Here is a 25396-nt window from a genome sequence, read left to right as displayed (position 1 = left end):
TGTTCGGTTGGGCAGTACTGCAGTTTCACGATGCCGTCCCGAACCATATCTTTCACGAAATTAAATTTCGTATCGATGTGTTTTGCTTTGCGTTCGGCTCGGTCTCCTTTAGTCAGCGCAATGCAACTTTGATTGTCTTCGTTGACCAGAACTGGACCATCCAGTTGCTCGCCAACATCCGCCATCAGTTTCAGGATCCACTTTACCTCCTGTAGACACTCGGCAAGAGAAATATATTCGGCCTCGGTGCTAGATAGTGCCACGCACTTCTGCTTATGACAGCCCCATCCGATGAGCCCGCCGCCGAACTTAAACACGAACCCCGAGTTGGATTTGCGGTCGCTCTCGTCGCCTGCCCAATCGGCGTCCACAAAACACTCCAGCTTCTGTTCGCCGCTTCCAAGGTACAATACACTATCCAGTGTACCCTTGAGGTAACGTAGTATCCGTTTGGCCTCGTTCCAATCTGCTTCTGATGGATCTTGCACTCTCCTGCCCAGAATGGCCGTGGCGATTGCAATATCGGGTCTGCTGGTCACTGCAGCGTACAACAGAGCCCCTATGAGACTTTGATACGCTTTTGGCGAATCCAACTTCCTGCCATTCTCCTCCTTTCGTTTTAAGAAGCCGGGATCCATCGGGTATTTGGACGGTTTAGCATCCAGCATGCCGAAACGCTCCAGAACTCGTTCCAAGTAAGCTTGTTGGTCCATACAGTAACGCCCATCGTTCCGCCGAACTCGTATGCCGAGAAAAAATCTTAGGTTACCCATGACGCTGATCGTGAAATTCAGTGTCAGGACGTGGACTACCTCAGAAAATTCTTCCTCCGTGTTACATATGACGATCACATCGTCAACGTAAATGAGAACAAAAATGGACTTACCCACTTTTTCGCGTATGTACAAACATGGGTCCGCCGTTGATTGGATGAAACCCATTGTTTTCAGTACGTCGTCGATCTTCGTATTCCAGACACGAGCTGCCTGCTTGAGCCCGTAAATGCTGCGATGCAGCCTGCAGACTTCGTTCGGGTTACCGCTCTCGAATCCCTGTGGCTGGCGCATAAAAATCTCCTCCTTGAGAAGACCATGTAGGTACGCCGTCTTTATGTCAACGTGCTTTGTTAACATCTTCCTTTTACTCGCCAGAACCAGCATCGTCCGGAAAGTAATCTGCTTTACGACGGGGGCAAACACTAGGTCGTAATCCGTCCCGAATTTCTGGCAGAAACCCTGCGCCACCAGCCGTGCTTTATACCGAACGAAATGACCGTCTTCATCCGCTTTACACTTGAAGATCCATTTCGACCCGATAGCCTTTCGGTGCGGCGGCAGCTCCGCTAGCTCCCACGTTCCATTTTCGTGATGGGACTGCATTTCTTCTGCCATCGCTGATTTCCATTCGGCACTCTGAGGACCAGATACAGCTTCCTTATACGTTTTTGGTTCGGTTATACATTCCTTCGCCAGATATACTTCTTCGTCATATCTTGCCGGTGGAACGCCAGCTGTCGCTCTTTGTGAACGACGAACGGGAGTACTCGACACCACCGGCACAGCCGCTGGCATCGCCTCCGGTATTACATCCAGCACCGCCTCCGGCTCCGCAGCTCCAGCTTCAGTGTCGTCATCGTCCCACAGTCCGCGAAGCCAATTGTTATCATTATCGTTCCAAAAACCTCGTGGCCAGCCATCGTCTGAACAATCCCAACCGTAAAATTCAGATTCGGAGGTTGTTTCATTGGCCACGTTGGTTTTAGCTTCCTGTTTCGTTTCATCGAGAGACCACTCAATTTCAACGCTTTCAGTCGGATTATCCTCTATTTTGGGATCGCCGTATGTCTGCTCCTTGGATCCGTCATCAATCTCAAGAAAACGGACATCCCGACTGATTTGAATTTCTCCCGTCTTAGTGTTTAGCATCCGATACGCCTTATGTTCGCCGGAATAGCCGACAAAAGTCATACGCTCCGCCTTGACGTCTAACTTTTTTCGTTTCACCGACGGAATCAGTACGTATCCAACACATCCAAACAGTCGCAGGTTGGTCAAATCTGGTTTTTTGCCGAACCAGATCTCGAATGGCGTACGATCTACTGCAGCAGACGGCAATCGATTTTGCAAGTAGCAAGCGGTATTGACTGCTTCCGCCCAAAATCGCTTATGCATACCTGCATCCCGAAGCATACACCGACCCATCTCCGTGAGCGATCGGTTCTTCCGCTCCGCGACACCATTTTGCTGGGGTGAATATGCTGCAGTAAATTCCATCTTTATCCCTTCGTCCGCACAGAATTTTCGAAGCGCCTTACTGAAGTATTCTCCTCCCTGATCGGAGCGAATGATCCGCGGTTTCCGGCCAAACTGGTTTTGAACCAATTTCACGTATTCGCGAATCTTATTCTCGACCTCCGATTTCTTTTTGAGAAAATAGACGAAAGTATACCTACTATGATCGTCTATTAGGGTCATATAGTAACGGCATCCCCCTAAGGTCGTTTCTTCCATTGGGCCGCACACATCACTGTGGATTATATCCAGCACTTCTGTCGAGGTTTTTTCTGCAACTGGTGGAAATGGCGAGCGTGCCATTTTGCATTCGATGCAGCATTCGCAGGTCCAGCGGATACCGCAGTCGACCACTTTTAGACCCGACACCAAGTCGTACCGCTTCATTTCACCGATGACAGCTGGATCCCTGTGCCCAAGACGACGATGCCAAGTGTGTTGGCAATTTTTCGTGTGCTCTTTTACGACTGATTTCATCACTCGATCCTGTGCAATTCGCAACCAATACATATCGCTCACTTTATCCGCGACCGCGACGATCGTATTTCCGTAAACGAGTTTGCACCCGGTGTTGTCAAAAACTGCACGCACACCTTTTTCCGCGAGTTTACCGATTGAAATCATGTTTCCCTCCAGCGTAGGGACATACAACACACCCCGTAGCGTGATTTCAATTATTTCGCCGTTTTCAACCGCACACTTGATCAGGCAATCGCCAACACCTTCGACGCGATTTTCGCTGCCATCTGCGACGGTAACATTTGAACGCAAGCTTTGTTCCATTACCGTGAACGCGCTTTTGTCGCTACACATGTGCGAACTAGCACCCGAGTCGATTAGCCACGACCGATCGTTACCGCAAATTTCAGGCTGACGAACCATGAACGTAAACGAACTTGTGTCGTTTTCGCGCACTATTTTCACTAGTTCTTTTTTATTCGGCTTATTCTTTTTCTTCTTTTCGCCTTCCCCGCTGCTCTTCCGATTCAGGAACTCTTTGCAGTCCCGTTTCTTATGGCCAGATTGACCACAAAAGAAACACGCGCCTGGTTTTGCTTCACTTTTCGCCTTCAGCACTCGCTCCTCCTGCACCTTTCCGCCGTACAGCTTCTCACTTTCGTCGATCAGCTTTGCCCGCACAAGTTCCATCGTTAGCTCTTTATCGGAACGACTTTCCAAAGCGGTAGTAAGAGCGTCAAATGCTTTTGGAAGGCTCCGCAAAATCATGGCCACCTGCATGTTCGCCGAGAGTTTTTCACCCGAATTCTCCAGCCGAGAGTAGAGATCTTCCATGCCGTATAAAAAATCTTCCATATTCTCACCTTCATGATAGTTTGCATTGCAAATCTCTTTCAGCAACGAAACTTTCCCGGTAAGAGTGGCTTTGTGGTGGTGTGCCTTGAGCGCATCCCATGTCTCTTTCGCTGTGTTCTTTGTCATGATGAGATTGTGTTGGTTATCCTCAACCAACAAAGCAATGGTCGCCCGCGCCTTCGAATCACCCTCCGTCCACTCCGGAGTTACCGGTGTCGGCGCGACACCCGGGTCAACGTACGTCCACGTACCCTCCCGCATCATCAACATCTGCACTTTGAAAGCCCACGACCGATAGTTTCGGTTGTTCAGCCGGATGACACCCACTTTCGAAAAATCCATTTTTGCTCGTGCCGAACCGTTCCCGGTTGGATTTTTTCTTTCACCACGAAAAACACACGATTCCTTAACCGCACCGCGTACCTTCCGGAAATGTCCTAATTTTTTCACGCCGAAAAAATCACTGTGATTCCGAACCGCGTCGCGCACTTTTCAATTGAACTGGCCACACTGAGCTGGGCCCATAACCTGTTGAACTAGAAGAGAAACAAAGCGGAAAAAGCGAGTGGACTGTTGCACCCAAAGGAAAAGACGTGTAGACGCTTGTACGCTTGATGCAGGAATGAATCTTTATTCAAAGTTAAAGTGTGTGTGTGTGTTGTACAAAGTGTAGCCCGACTGGCACTCATTCCGTGTTGCCTGATAGGCACTCGTCGCGTCAAACCGAGAAGCTCAACAAAAGAGGCACAAAGTTGATAAATTTAACAAGTACTCCGTTGGCATTGGCTAGAGAATGGATGGAGAAGGTGACAGTATCCGATTGAGAATTGATCGCTGCAGAGGTCATTAAGTATTTTGATTTGTTTTTTTATATTTATTGGAAACAAAGTATTGTTATGAGAATGGGAAAAAAAGTTTGGAAAGAATGTAGGTCTGTTTCTGCCGAAAATATACTCTAGCTGATCGTGGTCGTTCTAGTGTTAACACAAACTCTATTTCCAAAAAAAAAAAAACAGGACAGAATTAACAACCTGTTGCTTATTGTTGTGTTATTGGGTTTGGTAAAACATCAAACGGAATTCGCACAAGAGAAAAAAGAATTATCCCATAAACAAAAACAAAAAAACTATAGGACACTATATATTTTAATATTGGCGTTGAACGTGTGGTAGTGCGCGAATATGTGAAGCGGAAGGACAACATAATAAAAAAACAAACCCAGATATAACCCAAAAACAAACCCCTTAGCACATAAGCATAAAGCTACTAGACACTAAATGTACGATTATGCTGAGAGCAAACAAAGTATATAAATATATATACATAAATATATATTTAAATTTGTATGTAAAATAAGATAGATTATCATGAACCTCGGGCATGAGATTATTGTTCGGGAGAGAAACAATCGTGTATTTTACCAGCAAAGGGCAACAAAAAGGAAATGGAAAGGAAGCAACAGAGAGAGAGAGAAAGAGAGAGAGAGAGAGAGAGAAAGAAAGAAAGGAAAGTAGAAAATGAAATTGTAATGCGCACAACACAAGTATTCTGATGCGTATAGCTTAAGCCCGAACCGAAAGGTGGTGTTGGAGATCATATAAATTTCGAGCATAACGTACACACACACACACCTAAACTGTGGGCGCGATTAGTGAAAGTATGGAAAAAACATGTATAATTATTACCAACAGGGCGCTTCTTTAGTGACACAGGGTTGTGAATTGGCCCGTAACGAGTTGAAAAACGCATTGTAAGGTGTAAAGGAGGAAAACGAGAAAAAGCAAACAAAAAAAAGAACCTTAGTACATACGATACATAGCTATGCAATATCTGGCAAACGAAACAAAAGGAGGCGGAAATTAAGAAGAAACCAAACAAAAAAACACTCACAAACACACAACAAAAGTACAGCGAAAACATGGTTGCAAATTTGTAAAATGTAAGAAAAAACGTGACGCTCTCGTGTAGAGATGAGGAAATGTTCTGTTTAAACCGACTATAAGATACTATTTCGTAAATGAAAACCACACATGAAACACACACACACATACACGATATACTGGCTTTTTCAAAAGCTCTCTTTCTCTCTCTGTCTCTCTGTCTCTTCTACGTTGGTTAGATTTTCTAGTTGGAAAAGTATCTTTACAAAGCATGGGATGTGGTGTATAAACGTTAATAGTAGACACTTTTCTTTTCCTACAACCAATCACCCTATCGCTCGTACTGCTACTTAGTTCACTGCCATTTTACAGCGTTTTTTCAATTGATAATGTAAAAATAACGATCCTTTCTGTAAGCTCTGTACATGCAATGGTAAACAAAGCTAGTTACCATGGGAACGGCTTCAGATGGCAGGGGCATCAATTTCCCTTCATTGTGAAGTTACCACCAGATGATATTGTAATCGAAGCCGATGAAATTGTAAACGACCTGTTTACCATTTCATATAAAGAGCGTACAAAAAAAAGGGTCGATGCTTATACATTATCAACTGTAAATCCCTGTATGTCGATTTTCCTTGCTTTTTTCCCTTTGTGATCAGAACTGCACATGTGCACTGTGTTGGTTGATTGACTGTGAGAGCGTAGCGAAAGCGTTTGTTCCCTAAGTTGTTGATGTTGTTGTGGTTGTGTGGTGGAAGCATCTTCTATGTGTGGTTCCCGAGTGCCAAAAGAAAGCTCCCCCCAAACTTGATTTAGAAGTAGTAGAGTGAACAGGGATACAAAACACGAAGCAAACTTGTTCAACTTATTTGTAGGAAAAGGGACAATCGGAACTAAACGAAACGCATACTCAGACACGAACAGCGTTGTGGAGGGGCGCGGGTTGAATAATTTGCCCAAAACAGCTGTTATACTTTCCCCGTCTGTCTGTCCCTGTTTTGGCCATTTTCCTTCCCCCAAAATCCGGCAACCCGGTAGAAATCGAAAGGCTAAAAAGCTCTAACAAGCTAGCTCTCTCATTCGCAAGCTGTGTAATGGAAGCGAAACGACTTTACAGCGGAACCTTATTTTCACCACCAACCAATTCCTACGAAAACGTTTTATTCGATGTAGAGCACGACGACACTAGAAAGAGGACAAAAATTGCATACTGTGCTAAGGGAGAAGGAAACGAACCGACAACAAAATGAAACGGACGATGACAAAATTTCATAAATAAATGTTTATACATGTACAAACGTTGTGGGCAGGTGTGTGATATAAACTATTGCATGATGATAGACAAGGGGGGTACTGATCCCACAGCAGAGGTAAGTATTGGAATGGTTTTGTAATAAGTCCTCTTCGACTCCTAGGCCTCTTGTCAGACATAGGCTTGATCGTTCATTGGTAGTATTGGAACACGAATCCTTTTCGACTATGATGAGGTACCTTGATAGTGAGGCGGCTCTTGCCGAAAAACCATGGACGAGGAGCTCTTGAAAGTTGGTCGACAAGGCCATTACCTCCTGTCGTTTTGTTTATTTGAAAGATTCTACCGGTAGGATCAAGGCTCCCATCATGTAATCGAGTTCGACCGACATATATTCCAGATAAAGAATTGTTGGAAGCTATCAGAGAGGATTCCGAAACGGAAAATCTTGCAGCTCCATCTGCAGCTACCATCTCTTCAATGATTTTAAAGCCGCATATGACAGCATCGCCAGGGTAAAACTATACGACGCAATGAGCTCTTTTGGAATCCCGGCCAAGCTTACCAGGCAGGCCAACGTTATATGCCAGGTTGAGGTGTGGTGGAACACTCTCAGGGAGAGTTTCTGGATCTGGACTGCTTCCACCAAGGGTCTGCGCGCCAGAGAGATGGGCTTGCCATTGGTTTGAGGCTCTCGTATGCAGTAGAAGCTTACCAAACGGTCGAGCGAGTTTCACTAAACCTCGGGCTGTGGATTAAGGAGGCGAAATCCAAAATGATTGTTGCACCACCCTTTCTTACAAACACTGATTTACGCAGGGGTGATGTACAGATAGGTGTCCGCACCGCCGAAGTCGTCCAAAACATCTGCGGTCAAAAGCTAGCGCCGACAACAACATTGATGATGTTGAGCTACGCGAAAGAGTGCTGTAGAACTGTGCAGAGCATTTATAGTCCCGCCTCTGAGACATGAACATTGTCCAAAACTGGCGAACTCTCCTAGATGCATTCGAGAGGATGATGCTCGGAAGGACTGTTGGCCCCGTTTGTATGGAAGGACAATGGAGGAGTCGCTATAAGGTCTACGGTGATCGTGGAACGAATTAGACTCGCCAGGCTGTGCTGGGCAGGGCATGTGGTGAGAATGACACCGGACGACCCAGCCCGTATAGTCCTTTTAGGCCATCCCCACAGACGAAGCGGTTGTAGCGCCCGGATAAGTAAGGATAAGTAAGTAAGTTTTGGAATGAGAAAGGCACCAGACAATCTGGACGTCGTAAAGTGTTGCTTAGCTGTCCACATGGACCCAGGGAAAGCGTGATAGGGTCTCAAATAAGAAGCAGCAGTTTGTTGAACGAAGAAAGGGTTGCCCGTTTTATAGAGAGAAAGTTGGATACTTACCAAGTCGAAAGCGCTCCTTGCAACAAGTATCCATCTATGACATCATCACGAAAGATTTTCGCTGCGTTTCGGATTCGGCAACTAAATAACACAGAACCACACCATTATCATCGAATACGTCCATGTTTCCACGCGATTAAAATAGACACATGTAATATTCTGCTTTCGAAAAAACGGTCTGTTGTTTTTTTGTTGTTGCTTAAAAATAGAAAAAAGAAGTATATATATATATATAAATCAATCGTTCATATAATTTTTCGTGTTTTAAAAGTATAAAATTCAACCAACCAGTTGTAAGGTTTAAAATGCTCTGCGCCATTTTTTTTTTGTTTAACAGGATGCTGCAGTGTAAACAGCTCTTTTATAAGCTTCTCATCCATCTACCTATCCTTTTCTACGCTAAATTACCAAAGACATGCAGCAACATTAGTAACATCGTCCATTTTATGTACTGAGAACCGAAGACGGAACGCGAATCGCTACCGGTTGGAAGGAAAAATCATGTGTGTGCTACCGGCTGTAAAGTTCCGTTCCTGTAAAGTTTGGCATGATTGGAACCACGTCCATCCGCGCTGCTGCTAATAAGATTTAAGAAATGTTACCCTTACCGTTCGTTACGTTAAGAAATCTATCATTTACTCTGCCACTGTTTGCTAAGGCCGCGTTACGCTTCGCTCCGTGATCGATTGATGTACAGCAAAACCAACAGATAAAGCAATGATAAAGCTTGTGAAAAAAGTGACATGTTTGCGCACATTAATTTCGAACGCTTCGGCGCTCAACTTGGGCCAACGGCACGATCAAGAGCGATCGCTTATACATGCTGAAAATATGTTCATCATCCACTAAAAACTTAACTTGCAAGTAAGCATACATCTAATACAATACGCCTTCGTCTCTTCGTATCGTAACGCTGGGCCAGACGAGGAAGGATCTGTTTCGCCAGCGCTAAACTATAATAACCTGCAATACGAAGGGGATAGTAGCAAAAAAAAATCATTTCTTACTTCTTAGTAAAGGTTCAGCTTCGTCTTCGGATGTTCACTTCACTGTTTGGTTCCACAACAGGCGGCGTGGCGTGGTGTGGAAAAGGCAAAATTGGTGACGCGTCTTCTGCTTCCCTTTCTGGCCCCTTCTGCCTTCTTTACAAGCAAATGCTTCTCATCGTCGGTTAATACTTGTGTGTGTGTGTGTGTGTGTATGTGTTTATATACTAAGCTACCGTTCGTAACAGCCCCTTTTCGGAATACTAGCGCATTTCAGTACACACACGCTAAATACTGTGTCCTGTTCGCGTCTTTAACAAAGTGTTAGGGAAAGAAGAGGTCGAAAGCGCTCGCCTAGAATTGGCTCTCTTTCCTGAGCACGGTGATAAATGGTGGTGCCGTGGTCGGTAGCGGCGGTGGGACTGATTCGTTGCCGTTCACAGACGTGCTGGTTGTCGTGCTGGTGGTTGTGGTCGAGGACGTTCGGTTGTTCGATTCTTTCGCTTCACCGTTCGTTACGTTCGTACCGTGCCGTACGGTTGTGATTATGGATTTTATGATGGCCGAGTTGGACGTTTTCTCCGTTGTATCGCTGAGGAATGCAAGCAATCGAATGTCACAAATCGAAAAACGGAGGACAGAATCAGAACTGTAAAATAATCCTCCTTTTGCTTACCCGATTCCCTTCAGGTTGGTAATGTTCGATGAATTCAGGCTCAACACTTCACTGTTCTTGGCAGTGGACGAAGATTGGCTCGTGTGCGTGCTCAGTACGGATAGTCGACCTGAAAGATGGGCAAACACATGGTTAGGCGTTCAGTGGTTTGAGGTCTCACCACGAATAGGACCATCGAATCTTACCGACAATCTCCTCGGTCGTGGTAGAGCAAAGGGTCGTCGTGGTCGCATTCAAATGATCGCGCACGGAGTCGATCGTTATGTCGCCGATGGAGCTGGTGATCGTTTCGTTCGCTTTGTTCGGTGATGCTGATTCATCCCCGTTGGCAGCAACGCCATTGCTTAGTCTCGGGTTCGATGTGCCATTTGTAAGAGCCGTCGCACTACCGGTCACCTTATCGCCCGCAACTGACTGTTCACTTTTCGCTGCAGCAACGGAACCCGACGCGCTATTGTCCACTTCCCGCTCGGACGAAACTTCCTGTTTGTCTACATCCTGCTCCGGATCGTTATCGTCCTCGTTCGTGGCCGCGTTTTCGATCGGCGTTGACCAATCTTCAACCTCGATCATACCATTCGGTGCGACAATCTTCGTTGCCGACAGACTGATGCGCTGCACCTCGGAGGAGGACATCATGTACAATGCCTCACCGTGGCTTGTGAAGCACAGCGATGAAATGCCACTGCAAAAAGACACAAAACGAGCATTAGATCCAGACAGCCCCGTACGAATTTGATCAGCTTCTTGCGTACTTGATATCTTCCCGGCGCACTGCGGCGGAATTAAGCTGACGCCGGAGCTCCGGAACGGTCAACACAAGACAATCGCCCAGATTGGTCAAGCACAGCAGACTTATTTCGTAATGTGTCGTCACGTCCGATCCCACGTTGGATGTGTTGTTTTCGTTGATCGCTGTCGTTGAAGTGTTGCTGTCGGGGGATGACGGTTGTTCTGCTGGCTGCGGAGATGTGGCCGGTTTAGACGCGGCGGTCGCCTTCGGAGGACTCGCGTGCACCACAGAAGAGGTCGGAACGGTGCACATGAAGGTGGCGAACGCTATACGCCGTACACGTGCGCCTTCGTGAGCCGTCAGCTTGTACTTGTTGACCGGTTTCAGCTGCGGCAATGAGAAGATTTTAAACTGTTCTTCTGATGCAATCAGCACGCGATGCGGGGCCGGCCCAGGTACGTTCTGGAACTCCAACGGAACGCCATTCTGGAAAGCGAAGCGAACAAGTATTGTAATATTAACAGCAGCTTTCATGAGGTAGGCTACATCGATGATGCACTAGAAAGGCCTGAAAGTTTGTCAGGAAAACGGACAACTTGTAGTGAAGCTATTCGAGCAACTTCAGACATTCAAACCACAAAATTGCCTTGTAACTTGAGATCAGGAACTTAAGGTCTGAAGTATTAAGGGCCCAAGCTTCCCACACCAATACTTACGCTGTCAACCACAGCAATTCCTATAATTGGTGCACGATGCTTCATTTGAATTTCCTTGGCCAGTTTACCCGTTACCGGTGGCCCTTGCGGTACCGGCTCATCCGCTCCATTTTCCCCGGTAGCTGCGGGTTGTTTCGGCGGCAGATTCAACACAAATACCGACACGCAGCTGGAGTTTGTACCGGCCCACAGTGTAGGAATGTACACGTTCTGGTTGGTGATGAACGTTTGCGCAAAGGTTAGGCAGCGCACCATCGATCCCATACCGTCGTCGACCGGGCGTGCCTCGATCTGACGCTCGACTGGCCGTGTTTCGGCTGCCGACTGTGCGTGCTGCCCACCACCTGCACCACCGGCCGCATTCGGATTGTTTCTTGTCGAACGGCCCTTGCGCAACCGGCGGAAGGATTCGCGCAAAGTCTTTTTGAAAGACTTCCGACGGGAAAGCGTTTCGCCAGCACCGGTAAGATCTGTTGGCGAAGAAGAAAGCGCACGTGTGAGTAAGTGAGTTGGAAAGCATTCCGAAGATAAAATGGTGGATACCTTACCGTTCGGATTGAGCGTGCATTTGTGCAGCACCGGAGACAGATTGTTGTAGTCGAACAGCACGAGACCGTGGGCCGTTCCGGCTGCAACTAGCGACCATTTGCTCTGCATGGCGATGCAGGTGATGGCAGCCGGCGGCAGTACTTGCAGCACACCCACAAAATTCACTCCTTCCATGATGGGCGCATTTTCCTCCAGCAGCGTTCGCTTTACCTTCAACTGGTCGTGACCCTTCCAAACGAATCCATCACGATCGCTGACCAAATTCATCGTAGTCATCTTCAATGGTCCGTGTGTCGGTGTGTCGTCGGACCCATCGTGCGGCGACGCTTCAAAGTTGGCCATTACCACATTACCAGCGGTGCCAGCGATAACGAGCGTGCCCGTCTGCGGACACAGTTGCACCTTCTTCACGGCTAGCCGAGGATCGTCCGAATACGGATCGAACTGGCCAGCCTTACGGAACGGAGGTTCGCCATCATCCAACTGTTCGGTTGATGCGTTCAGATTACTGTCGAAATCGTCGCTGTTGTTGAAGAGCGGTGCCGTTTTGACGTGCAACAGCGGCGTTAGGCACACTTCCGAGCAGTCCCAAAACTTCACCGACCCATCTTCATGCCCAGTAATCAGTACGTCACGTTCCATCGGCTGATCGTCATCATCCGCCGGTTCATTGGGCAGAATGCCTCCGGTAATGGGCCATACTTTGCAACTATACTCGGCCATCTGCAGCTCTCCTGCCAGCTTGATCTTGGCATACACGTCCGGGGAAACTTGCGACACCAGATGGTTGCAGGTGACGGCGGACGCATGCAGAGAGTGAAGGTAGGGTGCATTGATCTGGGGCAGGGTTTCGTCGGTCAAGTCGTACGCAACCAACTCTTCCTCCAGCAACACAACCAACACTTCCGCCTGTTCCGGTCGGACGTCGTTGAACGTTACAAAGAAGTCGATCACTTTGGAGGTAAAATCGAAGGCTACCTTCGTACCATCCTTGCAGTGAACCGACACACACTGATGTTCGCCGTAGGCGGATCGAGGCATGCCACCGGAAAACACAACCAGCTCGCACCGTCCGCGATGCCCCCGGATCAATCGATCGATCGCCTTGCACGGATCTGGACCATAAGGGACGTACTTCTGGTTTTCCGGCGGTATCGGACTGTCCAAGTCCCAGGTAGCGAACGATCCATCCGCATGATACCACGTAAACTGCGTTGCATCCTGCGCGATGAACAGTCCCACACTCTGTCCGTGACCGGGCGATATGAACGATTGCTTCACACTGGCACTCTCGAGATCCCACAGGACGGCGAGACCACGGTTGTAGGCAATCAGCAGCAAATTATGATTGTTCGGTAGCTGCTTTACCGATTCGATCGCACCCGGATTTAAGCGGTACGAGGTGGGTAGTTGCTCCAGTACCACATCGTGGTAGATAACGGATTCTTTCACGCTGAAATTGCGCACGTCGAACTGATACACGTTACCGCCCTCGGTACCAATCCACACGGTATCCTTCATGTACGAGCAGCAGAGGGACGAAATCTTCTTCAGCTTGCCGTCGAACGCCAAATTCTTGATGGCAACCAGCAGCGTACCTGCCGGTTCCCATAGAACGAGCTGGTTTGAGGCCGTTAACGATAGCAATCGACCCGTTCCCGGGATCCATTCGAGCATCTGCACGATCAAATCTGCCGGATTGTTGCTGGGCGAGGTATGCTGGCCGTAGAACTCCACACCGGGACGGCCAAACACTTTGATCACGCCACTGTTGGTACCGATGGCCATAAGCTTACTTTTCGGATCGTACGCCAGTGCCGATGGTTTATGTGGGAAGCCATGTTGAGCGGTCTGAAACGGGAAATTGTAACAAGAAGTTTATTTTAAATTTTGACCGTAAATCATTTTATGTTTTAAATGTTATCTCTCAGTCTCAAAATGGTACATTACAATCAATTCAAGTTTGTCATGACAAGACATAACAGACTTAAAGCAATAAACCCAATAATGTGGGCACTGCAGCTGCACCTAATGTGTCCTAAGTGTTAAACTCTTCAAGATAGGGGAAAGTTGACGTACAGGAACAAATACACCCAGTGTACAAAAAGGGTGACGGACCAGTCTATGCAACTGGTCTATTGTAACAGGTGCTATCAGGCTGGAACTGCTGAAGGGAAAATCTACCTCAAACCAATACGATCAGACAGTTTTTATCAGAATGAATTAATTTTCGATGACAATACGGCATCGGACGGTCATATTTAATAAATAAGAAAAAAATCGCTTTTGCGTGATTGTCTACAAAACTTTGAATCAGGCCAAAATGTACAAGATCAATACAGATATGCTGTCGAAATCGTTAGGATCGCGTCCTACTTCAAAAGAGGAAGGATTCTTTTTTTTCTGTTTGATAAAGCTATGGAAGGTGTGTCATGAAAAGTGTAGTCTATCATATTCTGCGTCTCGTTAATACTTAAGATACATTGATTTCATAGGTACATCAATGAGCGTATGGGAAGCAGAAACCATACTGAAGCTCACTCACTCACTCACTAGTATTGGATGCAGGACCAACATGACGCAGACAAAGCACCTGCAATGACGATTTCAAGGTGATACAATAGTTCAGCTGCCTTATCACGATCAATACCTGGAATCACCAGCTACAACTAGATAGCACGCCCTCTCTGGATACGAGTCCTGAACTATGACTACCCAACCATAGTTTCTGATGGCGTAAACGAAAAGTCAAGCAAAATTGGCTGGGCGCGGTTAACGCGTTGAAATTTGCACCAATTAACCGCGTGTGGCAGCCTGGCCCTACATAAAACCTACATAAAGGATATTATTATTAAAACAGACATTCTTTATGATCGAAGAGCATAGCTTTTATGGGGTATTATGTTCTGTTCTCGATATGATTTTATTTCAGAATAAAATCAATTCATCAATTTGCACATAAAGGTACCTGTTTGTTGACTGCTTCAATAAAATCGTTACTCTTTATCGGTGTTTCTTCCTATTGATTCCATCACGGTCACCGTCGCTACCACATCACCTCTGGAAACTTATCTGTAAACCGTTTGGGAACGTTTTTGTTATGGTTATCGGCACAGGGAATCAGGGGGTCCATATCTGCCCTTCCGGCTACGGCCACGGTACAACGCTGGTGCAGCACCCAACCCAGCGCAGTATTGATAACCGAAAGCGACAAACCAACGCTTCAAGCAGCAGTGTTGTGTGGCTGTCGTATGTTGAGAAAACAGCTACAGCAAAAATCCGCCGATAAAAATAGGGTGTGGGGGTTTATTGCTGTTCAAACACGGCGAGCGAGCGAAACAGGTGAATCAAACGATAACGACACCGAATCTGATACGGCAGAGACCGGTGGTGTCTCTGCCTCATAGCTGTGATGTGAGCTGGCCCTTGAAACTGTGAAGCGACCATGGTTTGGTTTGGGTTACACCCCGAGCACACTTACTACAAACGGAACCGATGATTAAGCGCTCGTTGCTCCAAACCACAAAGAAACAATCGGTAAGGTGAACCCTTCCTGCCGGTGATAGCTTGCGCGTTTCGCGACGATGCCAGAGATAGGCGGCCGTGTGTTGCAATCGTTTGATCTGCACAAGAAGCAGCGCGAAAAGGACGACAAAAGGAATTAAAATACCATTTCATTGATAGAAACGCATCTTCCCCGTTGCACCTGTGGCATTATTTGCTTCATCTTAGCATAAAAGCTGTCCATCCAAATATAAGCTTTATGAACGTTGACAAATATTTGAACGCAACGTGTAAGGCACACGACGCGCGCTTTTACCTATGCGTTTGATAGCGACAGCACTTTAAATATACACATTCGCGACGTGGGACACAATCATAAGCATTGACAAACATGTAGAGCAATTTGAAATTGTTGATAGCATACGGTCGGCTGGTGCACCTTGCGACGAGTGTCCGTTGACTTGTTCGTTGACTGTTATCTTAAGTAAATACCTTCAAGTGGAAGAACGAGGTTAAAGCATGATATCACCGCACACCAGCACACCACACCAGGAGGAGGAGTTCGTCCGTTCGTTACCCATTACCAAATAAGTATTTTTTCCCTCCTGCTGCCTTGCCCTTAATGTTATCTCTCTCCCCTTGAGTGAAGTCACACGGTTTAAACCAGACTTTAATTTTCTTCGTCACCAATGACTGGCAATAGTTCGGCAGGCAAAGTTTGGATTCGCATTATTTCTGCCGACATCGACAGACGACGACGAGTAACCCTTCTTTATCGATTTGTAACATCAACAAGCCGTAGAACACACCCTGGCACAACAATCCCGCCCGGTCAATAAAGATGTGGACCAGTTTTCCATGAGGATATCTTCCTTTCTTTTTCACCGCACACAAACACGGTTCGGTCTACTAGGTGTGGCAAACCTAGGAGAGCGATACAGAACACACGGAGGGAGGGTTCAACAAGCCCTGGCCAGATTGAAGCTGAGCTATGTTCCAGACTAACGGGACATTCCTCCGCTGCTACTACTCACCGGCAAACGTCTTCAAGTGCATCATAGACCATCGTTTTTTGCTATTCCTCAATCTACTCGACGCTCGCTGGAGGCAATGTGTTTCAGCACCAAGCGCGCGGCCAAACAGTCGTGACATTCAATGGCTTAATGTCGCAATTATAATAGTCGCCCAGCCCGCAGATCGCTTTCCTCCGGGATCCACGTGTTCTTTGTTTTCTCTAGCCTGTACTTGGCCTGTACCAAATCGTTTCCTTTCTCCGATTTCGCTTCTCCAAGGCACAGCACACACAGCACGGCTTAGATTCTTTCCCTCTTGTACCGTGTGCTCATCGTCGTGCAGAGCTCTACCACTCCGGTGACCTTTCTACCCAGCGCAAGAGCGTTAGCGCAGATGATCTTAAGAAAAAGCACGACACCTTCTTTCCAACGCTCTCCCCTCCTTTCCCTACCACACCCCGACGACCAGGCATACCGTCTTCTGGCGAGGTAATTTAGCTCTAGCTTTTAAAGCTCCGAAGGTTGATTCGTGTGCACGAGGAAGGCATCGCCGCTTAAAAAACCGTTAGTTTACTTTTCCCTCTGCCAGGCGTTCGAAAGGCGTACGACGACTTCGACGACGACGACAACGCCAACACAATTGCAGCGATTTTGCTGTCCGTTCCAGATTTCAGGTTGAGTCCATCTCAAACAGAACGATACACAACAACGGAGGAGCAACGAATCATCGCTGGAAAGCAGGATAGAAAGTGAGCAGAGTGCGGACGAACGATTCGTTCTTGTGCTGTTGTTCAGTTTTCCGTTTTTATGGAGCTGTGAAGCTGTACATTTCGTGATCCAATCTCCGCGTCAGTGGGAGCAGCCTATTGGCGTAGGCGAACGAACGGCCAGCCAGGAATAATTTAATACAATTCATGTAGGCAGACAGGGCTGCAGTAAACGTCCAAAACTCTCTTTTCGATTATGCACACACGCTGCGGGCGTTCTGGTAGTATTTCGGTAAACATGTCGTCTTTTCTGTATGGAGCAGCATAATAACAAAAAAACGCTTGACTTTTGTAATGACATGAGAAATATATTCGTTTCAAGCTAAACAATGCAATTGCGACAAATCTTTTCGTGGTTGTAAGGGTAAGATCGAGAAACCACCCAACAGATGTGAAGGACACACACATCGCAGCGCACTCAGCTCCAGATGTATCAATTGTTATTTATCAAACACGCTGCATGGTAATCACGCAACAGTTGTGCAATGTCAGAAACAAAAAAAAACACCCTCAAACAATTAAGCGTATGCATGTGAGCAACATTTGGTAAACAATTCTCATGACTCACGTACAGTGCGTAAGCAGCTTTACATTCATTCATCGCAACGTCCGATACGCATACAACACCTGCGCGGACGTGGTTGTTCTCAGCATTCTAGCTCACTTTGCACACCCCACATATTCACACTAGTCGATTTTGCTTGGGATTCTAATCAAATGGCTACGATCGCGCTCTTTCCTCCTCGAGAGCTTGCTTGGTTTAGATCGTATTGTTTCAGTCTTGTTGTGTAGCTAAGATACGAATAACATAATAATACTGACAATCTGATAACTGTAAACGTTGTTTTGAGTAGAAAGTTACCCATTGTTAATTTATGTAACCCATGCTAAACGATCCAAAGCTAATAATAGCCACCTAAACACCCCCGTGTACCGAATACAGTTTGCTTTGGCTGTTTCTGACTCATCTGAGAGAGGAGTACTATAGGTTCAACCCTACTATCACAAGTGCACTCGGTCAATTAATACATGGCGTCATTCATTTACAGCAGGGGTCTCTAAAGTACAGGTCCAGAATGTATGACACTTTTATCAGGATCGTGGGCACAGTGGTAGGTAGAGGCGGTCGACAGGGCCCGGGACATCGAGTCTTATCCGGATCGTCACATCGTATTTAGCGACGGGATAAATCGAGTAGAAAGCCAGAAAGAGCAGACTAAAAGACTTCTAAAGGTTTATAAAATCTCCTAAAACACCTGAACCTTTTTCAACAATTCTTCTTCTTCCTTGGCACTACTACAACCTCGAGAGATCTCGGCCTGCCATTTCTGGATTTCTGTGACTTAATTTTAACCGTATTAAAGTAGTCAACCCTCCGTACGGGGAGGCGGTCTGGATGGGATTCGAACCCCGATCCTGCCGTGTGAAGACCAGCGCCGTTATTGCCTCGGCCACCGGATCGCCCCAATTATCAAACATAAATTTGAACCCTTCTGTTTTAAAACAGTTGTATTAAGTTTAATTTTTTTGAACCTTTTTTTTGCAGTGAATACTGCAAAGTGTTGCAAATAACGTAAACAAAAATGATTGAAAAGCGTGGTGCGAGTTGTCCGCTAGCGAGTTCATTAGAGTGTTTAGGATTAAGATACAGTGGAAGGTTTATACATTGTTCAGAGAAGTTAATGACCGTAGCATAACTAAACGAAAAAAGGTGAAAAGGTCGTGCGGGATTTCTGCGAAGTTCCTTCTCTGAAACCTCAGCCCACCACACTTTGCTATCGGATTAAGATGATCGGACTTCAATTCCGACAGTTCATTGCTCATCGTTTAATAGCAACTAAAATCTAGGCCAATTAAGGTTCTTTAAAAAATGAATTTAAAACTTAGATAACATTGATCTACGTGACTTGAGCTACTAGCACGCACGAGGTCACCGGTCACTTTTTTTCGCAAAAATGTTATGTTTATGTGCGCATACAGAACACCACCAGCACGGGGCGGCGTTGATGCATTAGAGTCAAGAAACAGAAAGAAAAAAAAAAAAACACTAAAGCTAAGCAAAGCTCAACTTACCCGACGAAATGCAAACAGTTCCTTCTGCAGCTTCTGCCGTTCCGACGAAGGTTGTTGGCCTTTTCCGCGTATAAACTTCAGCATTGTGCTTCCACCGTTGCTGTTGGCAGCGCGTGTTGCGTTGAGCGAGAATTGGCTATGATGGATGCGATACTTCGATTTTGCTGTCGGTTCTAGCCTCTTTCCTTGATTACACTCTTTTCACTTCCACGACTGCTGCTTCTACACCACACGTTGGATTGGGAAGAGCTTTGGATTTTCCAACCCGAACTCTCTATGTTGCAAGTTTCTTTTACACTGTGTTCTGCCCCTGCCTCACATCGAACGTATGAACCAGGGTAATTGAACAAGGCTGGAGTTGTTTATATCAGGTGAGCTTTACGATCTACTGAATTTGTATATAAAACTTTAGATTTTGTCACTAGTCGTTGCTGGTACTCCGGTTACCAGTTGTACTTTTAGTAGAGAATGATAAAAAGGCACACCGTGAATTATGTGTTCGTTGTAAATCGTTGCTATATGTCCGTAGCTCCAAGATAAGTTCAAGTAATGTCTGAAAATAAAAATAACGAAAAACAAAATTTAACATTTTAGTTGAAGCACAAAGCAAAACTAGGGTATCATTACAATTCTTATCGCAACCTCGATCGCCTAACGATTGATCAATGTTATGGCATTTAATCGGACTAGCTGTCGTCACTGTTTGGTTGATCGATCACTTAATACTGATTTACAATTTGTATAAATTACAAATGATGCAGGAATTCAGCGTAAAAAGTATCATAATCAAAACAGCGTCGCCTCATTGAGGCGGCACATTTTAAGTAAAGCCTTATGATGGTTTCCGGATTATTCAAGACCTGTTTTACTTAACTAAGCAAACAACTCAGCACTAGTATCTACTGTGGATAACACTGCAAGCAAGGTATCAAATTCGGGCTCATTTTCCTAAGAAATCACTTCAATCTTTGAAGAAACCGGTTATTCACCCCATCCACCATCAGCGATCATTTTCTTCGGCTTCGGTACAGAAAACCCTCCCGCCGCCAGCAACAACCCCCCTTTTGAAATGATGATCTGATACACACAATTGCGGTACATAATTTGTTTAGAAAATAAACACTTCCTCCTCCTCCTCTACCACGAAAGTGGTACACGGCTGGCTGGGGCAGGCAAGAAAGGCCAAAAACGCCGACCGGCTCTTGGGCAAACACATCCAGCAACAACCCCGTTCGATTGCGAAGAACGCGCCCCGTTCGATTGCTTCGGGCGCTTCATCCCAAGTTTTGGTGTGCGCCACACCAGCAACAACCACTCTCGATTTGTTTTCTATTTTTAAAATGGCGTTGATGCTTCTGCAAACAAGAACGATCAAACGAGTGCGGTAAAAACTGTCTCAATTAACGTATTGCAAGTTGTGGGAGGACTGAGAAGCTGTATTTAAAGAAGCTTGATCAGTCAAAGTGCTATCCGCCCGTGTGCATCGTTGATAAATCGGCGGTACATGGAAAAAGTTAGGGTTGAGGGAAACTAATGCACTACATTCGGGAAACAAACAAATGACGCCTCAGCATGCAAAGAACAAAAGTAACATCCACCAGTTGGAGGAAAATGTACCTCGCCCTAGCTTCAAGATCATTTTCTGCCTGACGGTGCGCGGTGAAGGAAGCCTGGGAATGGTTGAGAATGAGCCAGCCGTAGCCAGCAGCAACAGGAGATGCCGCCGCCGAGCAAGTAATTTGGTACGAAGAAAGGTATGACATCATGGTCGACGAATGACACGCCACGCCACCATCATCATCATCATCACCATCATCACGGTCACCACCATCGTGGGGCAGCAAGTGGCGGAACGAATGTGCGGGCGAACGAAGCGGCAAATGGTTCAACACACGCTCGAGTTCGAAACTTGGTGCAGCATAGAAAAGCGAGGAAAACTCGTCACTCGGAGGGATGGATTCTGGATGTGTTCCGGTGCTGGTACTTTGCTTTCAAGTGGGTGGATAACTTGTTCGCAACATAAAACCACACCATCGTGCATCGATCATTAAACCTGATCGTAAATGGATGTGTTTGTGTTTGTGATACAGTGCGACAAGCGGAAATCCGGACGCCTCAAAAACAAGCAAGAAACCTATTGGTCGACTTTGTGGACAGTTTTTTTATAACTTAATGTTTGACAATTATGATTTTCTTTCTTAACCTTTATGTTATGGTATTACTGTTCAAAAATTGGAACAAAATAGGAGTTGTTTGCATTTCCAAAGGAAAATCGGACAAGAGCAATGGAATGGATCGAATTGTAATTGTTTCTAAAATTTGGAAGTATTATTCAAAGTTCTCTCAACAAGAAATATAGTTATTTAATTGTTTGGGAATACTTTCTATAACTCCGTGGACCTGAAAAATGGTCATGAGAGTATGGTCCAGCCCAAGTCTAAGCAAACCGTTCTTAACTTCGAGCAGATTTTTAACACAGACATACACACACACACTAGTGTCCGGTACTCTATATGACGCACTGTACATATCAACGGAAAATAGTCCCACAAACCCCAAACATTGCTCCAGCGCTTATTACTAGATCAACAGTCTTGCGCACCAGCCGCTAGTTTGCCTATTTTATTAGAAGATGATTATTTGAAGCACGACTGGCCTGGTCGGACATGATGGTCGCGATACGAGCGTTGGACCAATGCCATTTTGTATAATGGGAGCATTACTAATTTAATAAAACATTGCTCTAACTCCATGTGGCAGCGCACCCTCCCCAAACCAAACGCTACTCACTTAATGAAAATCCTGGGATATGTGCTTCAATCTCATCATACCGATTATCGTCAATGCATTGAGAAGGACTGCACTTAATGCTACTAAACAACCCCCAAACGCAAATCCCCAGGCAAAGATTTATATGTAAACCCATAAAAGTGCACCTATACCCACAAACAGGTATCCATTTTCATGTGCAATCCGTCTCGTGGGGAGGAAGGAGCAGAAGGCAAACACAAAATTGCATACACACAAACTACATGTCCCCTTATTACAATGCAAAAAGGTTGTCCATTGCTACAGGAGTGAAGCTCGGGACATTTTACCATTACCGGTTTACCTAAATGTTTGTATTTGCTTTTACTGTACGGAATCAAACGGTTACGGATGCATCGTGTCATGGCTGTGCGTGTGTGTGTACCGTTGTGTTTTGTGTGTCCCTTTAAAATCTACCTGGGCACCTGCTTTGTACCACCCCTGTGTGCTGGCGACCTGTAATCCAATCCTGCATTTGGGGTTTTGTTTACGGTTTTCGGTCAGTCAATACCTGGTCTGCTCGGGCGGAGGACCATTTCCTGTCTTTTTTGCGCCTTCTTTCGTTACACAGATTGTTTGTTGTTGAGCAAAGAAGTGTTGTATTTTGTAGAATGTACAAGTATATAATATAATAACGTAGTGTACTATCAAACTTTGAAACGACAATCCTGTGTTCCAAGGTAATTTACTTCAGAACTTCAGAAGGTTGTCATTGAAGCACAAGGCAAGTTTTTCCATTATCTTATCGCTTACCATTCTTTCTATCACATTTGATACGAAAATTGAACGTACATTTTTCCGAGCACATGAAACATAGGAATTGCATTTATGAAACTCCTTACGCGCATTCTCATGAAAAGAAACCTAATTTGAACTAAGATACAGTCAAATCTCTTATTACGAATTTTATCCGATCAAGTATTTCGGACGTTCCAGTCGTGGGACTAATACTTGGAACTAATCGTAAAATTTTCCACAGAGATTAATCTGTTACGAAGTGTTTAAAATTTTGTATCAATCTGGAAACATAATCTGAAATTAATTATTCTTCATTTTTGCAATGTAAAAAAAGAACAAAAAACAAATCGTATGGTCCCTCCTAAGAAGAAACTTCGAACATTTTTTAGTCTAGCGATCAATACCCCTTTAGAGGATGCGGCGATGACACACTCAACGAAGTAGAGGAAATCACTTGGATCACTTGGACGCGGGGCTCCTTTTCGACTACGGTCTATCTTCTGATACACAAGATCTCTTGATCTCTTCAGAGGGGAATATTGACCGGAAATGAAAATATAAAGTTTCGTGAACGTCTCCAACTATTAGGGCCAATGTTTAGCATAAATGACCCTTGGGAATGTATGAGGACACAGTATTCCAAATTTTTCACATTTTTAGGATACAATAGCAATACAAACAAAATATTCCAACTCCTATTGCTCTTTATGCGACATTCGTTGCGACCGGCTTCATGTGGATAAACAATAAATAACATTAATTAGGCTGCTATAGCAACATCTAAGCAACAGGTGTTGGTCGCAGCAGCCGCATTCGCAGCCCTTAACGCACACTCACTCATTACTTACCGTTCCCGGTTTGCGAATACACACTAAAGGAAGCTTACTGAATTGATGTCGCACGAGCTGAGTCAGCTTTCAATGATCTTTTAGCATCTTAAAGTTTCACAAGGCACAATTTCCAAAAATCAACGCGTAACAACCTGCGAATGAACAATATAACAAATAAACACACCATCATACACAACGCACACAAACACAATAATGATAAACATAGCTTTGCCCTTTTTTCCGTTCTTCTTACACGCCACAGCCGGGAGCACCGGAAAAACTAAGCTTTTCTTGCACTCCCCGCGTGTGTGCGTGTGTATGAACACGATCCTCCTTCCTTCCTTTCCAGTCACGGTTTATAATTTCCGGCACGGACCGTTCTGAGGAGGGCTCGCTCACAATGCAAAAGCGCACACGAAAAGACTATAAACATTCAACACAACATCCGCCGGCAGGGCCACCGGAAAACCGTCTAAGTACGGCCGTCTCGCGTTCCGTTCCGTTCCGTCCCGCGTACCGCGTTTGTATGCAAAACACACGCATGCACACGCACACACACTTGTGCAGAGGGTTTACCGAACCCGAACGCGCACGTAAGTGCAGAATACTTCCCACCACATATCCATCCAAGAAAGCGGCGGCGAGAAACCATCGGACGCACCCGGTTTTTTGTGTGTGTGTTTCTTTCACCCTGGTATCTTTGCTTTGATCGCGTTCGTTCTGCTGGAGCCGTGCTTCTGACCCATCGGCACGTTTCTCTTTAGCTGGAGAAGATCGCTCAAGACCCCACCCAAGTGGTTGGTGCTGACAGGGGGGGCGGGAGGAAGGTAAGGGGTTGGGAGGAATAGAAGCCGACAGACGAGGTGATATAATCGGAACTTGGCGTTAGTCAGCGACGCACACACCTATTCACACACACTTACACAGGTAAAAACTACACTTAGAACAATACTGCGTAAGTTCCATTAGCATCGTTTGCATATCTGGCTTTAACACTTGCGCGACCGTTTTTTTAACAACTTCTAACCTCCAATGTGTACAGGACAGGGAATACAGTTTGGTAAAATATGGCAAGTTTCTTGTCACGTTTACAGCATTGCATTCAAACCAACACCAAGCTATTTCCCACCGGTCGGCACAAACTTGTCATTCTGCTCCCGTGTATCACCACTGCAAGCACAACTTTCCCCGCACGGCTCCGCAATCCGATCGCATGAATAACGCACAATAAGGAACAGTTACAACGCGTCACTTACAAGCTGCACGTAAATCAACACGCTTTCGCTAATTGTATAAAGAACACCACAAACCGTGTTGCCGCAGCGTTCCGTGCACCGAGCATGCGATCCGAGTGTACGGAAAAGAATACGGCGGAATGCCAAATTATTTATGCTGGTATGGTAAGTAAAGACTCCGTACGGGCAAAGTTACTCTTCGGCAGCAATACAAGAAATAAAATCTCATTTATCCGTGCGATTCTTTCCGTGCATCAACGCCACGGATAATCGGATTGGTAGGGTTGACAGGTAGATATTTCCCAGTACACAATTTTGACTCGAGATTTTGACAACTGAATTCTATTTGATTTTGGAAAGGGCAAAAATAAACGTCCCTGGTGACGAAATCATCGTCCTATCTCGCTTTGGTAGGTTTACTTGTTACTTAGATAGAACGAGAAAGCATTACGATTTTGTTAACAGGGGTGAGAAAGAATTTTATGCGATCAGTAATGCGAGAGTATTTCTTATGAGATCTTTACTATTCGTCATTGACTTCAAAACTGTATACAGCTATCATCAAATGCCTACCGCTTGGAAATTGTCTTGTTTGTCTTTTCTTCAACTTGGTGCTATCTATCCGAG

The 25396-nt window shown here is 45.7% G+C and overlaps 1 protein-coding gene and 1 long non-coding RNA gene across 7 annotated transcripts; one reads left to right on the top strand and one right to left on the bottom strand.

Annotated features, from left to right (window-relative positions):
* Positions 1 to 8245: 8245 nt before the first annotated feature.
* LOC118503269 (lethal(2) giant larvae protein) lies at positions 8246 to 25082 on the bottom strand. Of its 6 annotated transcripts, none has more exons than XM_036036331.1 (9): positions 24954 to 25082; positions 23553 to 23686; positions 19159 to 19711; positions 11801 to 13652; positions 11253 to 11722; positions 10559 to 11022; positions 9989 to 10488; positions 9804 to 9912; positions 8246 to 9719 (listed from the first exon to the last, which is right to left on the bottom strand). In XM_036036331.1, exons 3-9 carry the CDS (start codon positions 19240 to 19242, stop codon positions 9482 to 9484), a joined length of 3717 nt encoding a protein of 1238 aa, XP_035892224.1. In that variant the 5' UTR covers positions 19243 to 19711; positions 23553 to 23686; positions 24954 to 25082; the 3' UTR covers positions 8246 to 9481. The 6 variants fall into 6 exon arrangements, with proteins under 6 accessions (XP_035892224.1, XP_035892222.1, XP_035892223.1 ...); XM_036036329.1 differs by having other exon boundaries at positions 24845 to 24994; XM_036036330.1 differs by having other exon boundaries at positions 24791 to 24993.
* LOC118503272 lies at positions 16085 to 17590 on the top strand. Its single transcript, XR_004905167.1, has 2 exons — positions 16085 to 16807; positions 16888 to 17590. It is a non-coding gene; the product is annotated as an uncharacterized LOC118503272 (long non-coding RNA).
* Positions 25083 to 25396: the final 314 nt, after the last annotated feature.

Source organism: Anopheles stephensi, chromosome 2 (assembly GCF_013141755.1).
Source record: "Anopheles stephensi strain Indian chromosome 2, UCI_ANSTEP_V1.0, whole genome shotgun sequence".
In the NCBI taxonomy this organism is placed as follows: domain Eukaryota; kingdom Metazoa; phylum Arthropoda; class Insecta; order Diptera; family Culicidae; genus Anopheles; species Anopheles stephensi.
Note: the sequence above shows the minus strand (reverse complement) of the source record. Positions and strands in the feature narration are given on the sequence as shown.

What these genes read in the sequence shown, in the direction of transcription:
- LOC118503269 (XM_036036331.1), bottom strand. Translation starts at nt 19,242, where the DNA reads ATGCTGAAGTTTATACGCGGAAAAGGCCAACAACCTTCGTCGGAACGG. An exon ending in GAATTGCTGTGGTTGACAGC is followed by an intron (nt 11,023 to 11,252) that starts GTAAGTATTGGT and finishes TTCGCTTTCCAG; the next exon opens with AATGGCGTTCCGTTGGAGTT. An exon ending in CACGACCGAGGAGATTGTCG is followed by an intron (nt 9,913 to 9,988) that starts GTAAGATTCGAT and finishes CCCATCTTTCAG; the next exon opens with GTCGACTATCCGTACTGAGC.